The sequence below is a fragment of the Manihot esculenta genome, chromosome 5, assembly GCF_001659605.2.
Source record: "Manihot esculenta cultivar AM560-2 chromosome 5, M.esculenta_v8, whole genome shotgun sequence".
Lineage (NCBI taxonomy): Eukaryota > Viridiplantae > Streptophyta > Magnoliopsida > Malpighiales > Euphorbiaceae > Manihot > Manihot esculenta.
The window spans coordinates 23,728,985-23,736,252 of NC_035165.2; the positions used below are offsets into that span (position 1 = coordinate 23,728,985).

The 7,268-nt window shown below is 30.0% G+C and overlaps 1 protein-coding gene across 1 annotated transcript; it reads left to right on the top strand.

Moving 5' to 3' along the window:
- Window positions 1–3,281: 3,281 nt before the first annotated feature.
- LOC110615011 (protein ALTERED PHOSPHATE STARVATION RESPONSE 1) lies at window positions 3,282–7,032 on the top strand. The gene is made up of 4 exons (XM_021756715.2): window positions 3,282–4,448; window positions 4,539–4,732; window positions 5,169–5,392; window positions 6,013–7,032. The coding sequence occupies exons 1-4, from the start codon at window positions 3,500–3,502 to the stop codon at window positions 6,752–6,754; spliced, it is 2,109 nt and encodes a 702-aa protein (XP_021612407.1). The 5' UTR covers window positions 3,282–3,499; the 3' UTR covers window positions 6,755–7,032.
- The last annotated feature ends 236 nt before the right edge of the window (window positions 7,033–7,268 follow it).

A 7,268-nucleotide genomic window follows, 5' to 3' on the forward strand; every position in this document is an offset into this window, starting at 1 on the left:
TATATAATTATATTATTAATTTATATATTTATTTTTCACATGTCTTTTTAAATAGACACTCTTTTTAAATTATTAAATTTCTTAATAAATTATTATTATTATTATTATTACTTTCATATATTTATATATGTATTTGTATAATTATTTTTTTATTTAATATTATTCATTTAATTTTATAAATTAAATTTTTTATATAATTTAAATATAAATTAATATAATTCTATTGATAAAATTTGGATATAATATATATATATATATATATATATATATATATATATAATTTAAATTGATTATATTTATATTAATATATTTATTTTATATAATATTTTATATTTATATTATATATATAATATTTTTTATACAATAAAATAATTTAATGCAAATTATATATTTAAATAAAAATAAATAATGATATATGAATAATGAAATGATAACATACGAATAATCAATGATAATATATTAATAAATTTTATATAAAAATATCTATTAATACTAATAATAAAATTATACAAATTTAATTAAAATTATATAATTTAAAAAAAACTATATATATTATTAAATTATACAGAATCTCTCTTATTTATATAAACTATTTATATATAAATTTATATATTTATTATATATATTTTAATTATTTTTTTATTAATATAAATATTTAAATAAATAATTATTAAATTTAGTATTATATCATTAATCTTATATTAAATATATTTTATATAATTAATTAAAAATTTATAATTAATATTTAAATAATAAATATTATTTGATATTATAAATAAATATTTAAATATTAAAATTAAAATATAAAAAAATTAATCATAAAAAATTACCTTTTATTAATCATTCGACCATAAATCCATTTTATAAAATCATTACGCATTATTTTATATATGAAATATTAAAAGTTGCTGAAATAATATCTTCTATCCAATATCGAAAACTTATAAAATGGGTAAAACACCTCTATAAATAAAAATTTTAAATTAAAGATTTAATTATAATAAATTTTAACTAAATTATATTTAATTTTATTAAAATTTCTTTTGACGTTTTAATTTAAAATTCTTTTTAAAAAACCTTTTAGTTTAAAATTTAAAATTTAAAATTTAAAATTAATTAAATTTTGTTAACAATCGGGTTTTCAAACTCAAACTTAAATTAAATTCGTTAATAGTTTAAACCAGTTTTTTAATTAAATTTTTGAATTCAAATTTCAATTAGACTCGTTATTAATTTAAACGAGTATTTTACGAGTCGAGTTCGAATCGAAATTAATTATAGTATTTAATTTTTAAACTTTATAAATGAATCTGAACTTTATAAAATTTAGCTCGACTCGATTCGATTACACCTCTCTCCGAATCAATATTTGCTCTATTCAGAAATATTAAACTCTTACTGCACTTAAAATAGAAAAATATCAAACCACATCCAATAGTTCAATTACCTTGTTCAGCAGCTGCAGCCAAATATGCGGAAACATGGGCTGAGGGGCTCTTGCCATGCCCTAGCTGGTAGCAGTTAGGTGCGGAAACACCTATACAACAATAAAGGGATTCCAATTATGATATGTGATGGCACAAAAACCACTTTCTTGCATACTTGTATAATTTATACATCACTAGTTAAAGGTATTGCCTTTCCTAGGAATTAGGACTCAAAGCTTAGAATGTGGAGACATGCCTTCTCCTCTGCTCTTCTACCTCCTTAAAAACACAAATAAAAACGGAATCCAAATACGGACAAGCTCCTATTGAGTTGGAATCCACTCCAATGTCCTTTTAAAGATTGTACCATATTCCAATTATCTATCACCAGTCTAACTGTAAATGCATCAATATTTTTTAAAATTACCCAATTCAAATTCGATTAATATTATTAATTTTATAAATTTATTTTTAATTTAATTATATATTACTTAAATTTATTTTATTAAAATTTAATCAAATCGAAACGGTTGTCATAAATAGTATTTCTTCCCATTTAATTTACTGCTTTTAAAACTCTGTAAATTCATGGCCCATATGCATTTAGGGATGTAAATGGGTAGGGTATTCACAAAAATTAAACTACCCGAATTCGAATCCGATTTATATTAATAATATCCAAACCCGTTTCGAACTCGATTAAAAATTAATTTAAACTATCTGAATCCGTCCCAAACCCGATTATTATTATTCAAATAAAATTCAAATCCATTTAATTTTATATATTTTAAAAAATATTTTTTATTAATAATTTTCATTTAAAAAATCTAATATTTCTAAAAAATATTTAAATTTAAATTTTTAAATAAAAATATATAAAAAAATATATAAATATTATTATAAAATATATTTTTTATATTAAATTAATTATTTATATAAATGGGTTCGGATAGTGGATACCTGTATATAAAATTCGAATCTGATCCGAACCCGCAACGGATATTATTTTTAAAATTCGAATCCATCCCAAACTCAATTATAACTATTCAAATCCATTCTATTATGGTTTGATCAGATTGAATATCCAAAAATACCCGATCCGTTGCCATACTGTACAGTCCTGTTGAGTTGAAATGCATTCCCTCCTACCTGAGATTTGCTTTTTCTTTTTTGCTTTAGGATCAGTGTAATAATTAAAGAGTTGAACTTTTGTTCATCATCATTCATTTATAAAAATAAAACAAACTATCAAATTATTATTAGTATTAGTATTATTGTCTGGTTTGAAAGTAAAATGTTGCTTTTTTATCTTCACCGAATCACATGTGGGATTTTAGTGGCAAAATCATGCATTCATATACTTTGGACGTGGATCGATGTCGTTTTGCTTGAGATTTCAGATTCATATAATTAATTGAACGTTATAAATCCCATTTCTAAAAGGGGAAATGACATTAAATTTAAATTAAACATAAGAGATTTAATTTCCACGCCAAGATAATATCTTATCAATCAACAGCTACAACGGTATTATTATAGGACTAATCCTGGCAGAAGAATGGAAATGTGACAATAATAGCTAAGGTGTGACCACTTATTAACAAAGCCAGCTTCCATTGCTGGCTCTCCCAATATAATTAGCCTGTAGCTCCATTTTTTTTAAAATGATAAACACAATATTTATATATAATAAAAATATATTAATAAATTTAAATTCAATTAAACGAATAAAAACTTGACTTCTTAATATTTTTTAAAATAAAGAGTTTAATATAATAATATATTAAAAATAACGGTCAATATATAAAATGCCAAAAATACTGGACAGACGTTATATGAGGATGCCGCCAACCATTCCTCATAGAGTCCGTAAAAGCCCACTAGTACAATTGACTCCGCTTTCTGTCTCTCTTTCTCCCTCCCTCCCTTCCCTAATTTCTGCACTTCTCTTACAAATTAAATGCACTATACATTCATCTTCCGCTTATCAGAATTTGAATTCTCTCTTTCTCCACTACTGCTACTACATAGTGTTTCTCTGCTTCAGCCTTTTCTCAAGTAACCGTTACTCCATGGGCTGCTCCACCTCCAGAATTGACCATCTCCCGGTGGTGTCCCTGTGTCACGACCGCTGCAAGTTCCTCGACGAAGCGCTCTACCAAAGCTATGCCCTTGCTGATGCTCATCTCGCCTACATGCACTCCCTCAAGTCTCTTGGCCCTTCTCTCCGCCGTTTCTTTGATCAAAACCTTGATAATAGTCTCTCCGATTGTAACTCCAACGGTGATTCCGCTGCTGCTAAACATAATCCCTTGAAATCTTCTCCTTCACCTCATCACTGTCCCTCCAGTTCAAACTCTGAGTCGCACCTCGATTTTTCTTCTGATTCAGAGGATGACGAATTTAAGGACGGAGATGTTGATCCTCTTCATCGAATCCACACCAATTATTTTGAAAGGCAAACCTCGACTCCATCAAAATCAGATTTATATGCTTATCATGAACCTAATAAGTACGACTATTTCGCAAATAACGGTGGCCTTTTTCGTTCTCGTGCGTCTCCTTACGGTGCATCCTCTCCAGACGGTGGTTCTGCATGGAAAACCCCTTCGCCTCCTCCTCCGAGTGGCTCCACTTGGGAGTTTTTAAATTTCTTTGATACATATGAAAGATATGAATTACCAGTTAAGGACAAGGAAGGAATTCATGAGCTCAAAGACGAATTAGAGAATAAAATTCATGGAGATTCCGTAAATTTGGCGGGAGAGAAGAAACAGAGTAAGGTAAAATTAACAGTGGAAAATGGCGATGCGAAGCAGCCTGAGGTTGATGTGGTACAGATGAACGTTATTTCAGAGAAAGAGAAACAAGCTTCTGCCGAGTCTAAGAATCAAAGTACCCCTGATATTATGAGTGAACTGGAGAATCTCTTTGAGAAAGCTGCGGAGTCAGGAAATCCAGTACTAAAGATCCTTGATACAGGAAAAGTCCGCTACTATCATAAGAATTCCATCTATCAAGGTTACTTTTTCAAATTTTAACATCGACTTTCTTGTTTCCTTTGTTCTCATATTTTGTTCAGAGTAAACTGATTGTTCTTTGTTCGTATAGGAGTTTCTTCCAAGATGTTGCATGTGGTTAACCCCTTGGTGATCCCTTCTAAAAATACCGAGCCCACATCTACAGAGAAGATTGGTTCTGTCCGTGTGGGTTCTGATGAAGATTTGGCTGTGATTTCAGTGAATTTGTCTTCCACTCTTAAGAAGCTATGCATGTGGGAGAAGAAACTATATGATGAAGTCAAGGTATGCTTTACTCTTTTCCAAAGAGATTTAACCTCAGTAGCTCTTTACATTGCTTTATCTCTTTTCCCATTCTCTTTCTCGGAATGCATGCTAATTCACTGGTAGAACTAGAAACAGGCAACTGCTTTGCAGAGAAAAACTCAGTTTGCTTTCCTTTTAATAATTAAAGCAATCGACACTTTTCCTCATTCCTGGTCATGTTCACTTTCTTGCCATTTTAAATTGAATATGCAAGTAATTTCTTTAATACAATTGTGGGGGAAAAAAATTTCTATCCAAGAATGAGGATTGATGATAGTGAATTGGCTGATAGACTTCATTGTTCTGATTGTCTCCTGCTCATGTGTGCTGTGCTTTATTTTTAAACTTGCAAAGAAATGATTTCTTAGGTTACTGTAAAAGCAGATAATGGTGTGTTCATTTCATTGCAATGTAGGCTGAGGAAAAATTACGTATTATGCTTGCAAGGACCTATAGACAGATAAAAAATATTGGGGAGAAAGATGCAGAGGCCAATAAAGTTGATTCTGCTCGAAATTTAATCAGAGCATTATCTACTAAAATAAAAGTTGCAATTCAGGTTATTGACAGAACATCGATTGCTATCAATAAGCTAAGGGATGAAGAACTGTGGCCACTGATCAGTGAACTGATACAAAAGTACGTCTATTTCATTTTCATACAACTTATTGTATAGCAAGCCATTGATTAACCTTACGGATAGATATTTATTCCACTCATATATAGATTACACCATGTGCACAAACAATGCACCACTCTCAATGTTCATATTTGGACCTTTTTTTTTTCCATTTTTATGTAAGTGTTTCAGCGTTCCAAATAATTTCAAACATTTAAACTCCGTTAGTTTTTTTTTAAAAAAACTTGTATTTTCATGAAAAGTATTTTTATTTTTTAATTTTCATTTAAAAAATAAAAGATATTAATAAATTTATGTATTGAGTTCTTAATAAGATTATCAAAATGATTTCCTTTTTTGATAAATAATTTTTTTGTCTTCTCTCAATAATAAATAATGGTCACACCCTCCATGATTTGCGTAAAAACTAATATTATATGAGTATAAGGATGAACATACACAGATGCACCAACTGTATTGTGGAATTTGCTAAGTTTATATGCTGGGAATCTCAACAGTGTCGGAGACTCCTGAGGCTGCTTGTCCTTAACTACCACTTGGATTTAAGTTTCACGGCCATTTTCTCTGTCAAAGTTATGTTATGGTTAGAGCCTTTAACCTTGTTCTATGTTGTCAATAGGTTGCTTGAAATGTGGAAAGCCATGCTAGAATGCCACAGACGTCAAAACCAAGCAGTTGTGGAAGCCAGAGGTCTAGATGCCATAGTATCCAACGGGAAGTTCAGTGAAATTCATTTGGAAGCGGCAATACAACTCAAGATTGAACTTCAGAACTGTAATCTGAGCTTTTCCAATTGGATCACTGCCCAAAAAAGCTATATCAAAGCCTTGAATGGTTGGCTTTTAAAATTTCTTCCACGTGAACCTCAAGAAATGCCTGATGAAACGGAACCATTATCTCCTGGTAAGGCTGGGGTTCCCCTTCCTCCTGTGTTCGCTTTCTTTAACCAGTGGTCACATGCCATTGGTATAATCTCAGAGATGGAAGTGATCAACACCATGTACGGACTTTTCATGAGCATAAATCAATTAGTAGAAAGGCATTATATATACTTGCAGCAAAGACTGATAGCAGACAAGGATTTAGAGAGAAGAATAAAGATTTTGGAAAGAGAGGAGAAAAGGATGCAAAAGTTAATGCAAGCTCGAGTGAAGAAGACGTTTCTAGCCAGTAAGGACGTGAATGGCACCCCTTTTCCTGGAGGGGCTGTGCATCAGAGTGAAGTGACCCACAATAGTAGTCTTCAATCGAACCTGAAACAATTATTCATGGCCATAGAGAAATTCTCCTCTAACAGCGTGCAAGCATACGAGGAACTTCATGTGCTTGTCGAAGAAGGCAGGAACCCAGAAGGTCCTTAAAATTGGTGCATTTTGGGTACTCATTTAAGGTTTATTTACCATGGATTTTCCTGGAAGGAACTATTGCTGGTACTTGATCGTGGAAATCATGAGCTGTTAGTAGCGAAGGCTACTGGGAGAAGAAATGAATTTGAAGTCAACTAAAGTGCACTGCCACTGTGGTATGCTTCATTTTCCTTTGGCATTTAGACTGTTTGCAGTTTTTTTAATCAGCTGCTGCTTAATTTGTCAGGTAATTAAGGATATATTTCTCAATGGAATTTTCAGCTTTCCCATTAGACTATATAAATTAATGGAAGTCAACTAAAACCCCTGTATAATTTTTTGTTTTGGAAAATTAATATTTACTCCTTGTAGTTTAAAAACTAATTATTTAGTCCCTCTATTTTTCAAAAACACACTAAATTTCACTTGTCTTTTCAAATCATTAACTATTAACTATCTAGTTAATTGCAAAAAAATAATTGTTATTTTAAAACTGCATAGCTAAGTAGTTATATTTTGAAATAACAAA

What these genes read in the sequence shown, in the direction of transcription:
- LOC110615011 (XM_021756715.2), top strand. Translation starts at nt 3,500, where the DNA reads ATGGGCTGCTCCACCTCCAGAATTGACCATCTCCCGGTGGTGTCCCTG. An exon ending in AACTATATGATGAAGTCAAG is followed by an intron (nt 4,733 to 5,168) that starts GTATGCTTTACT and finishes ATTGCAATGTAG; the next exon opens with GCTGAGGAAAAATTACGTAT. An exon ending in ATCAGTGAACTGATACAAAA is followed by an intron (nt 5,393 to 6,012) that starts GTACGTCTATTT and finishes TGTTGTCAATAG; the next exon opens with GTTGCTTGAAATGTGGAAAG.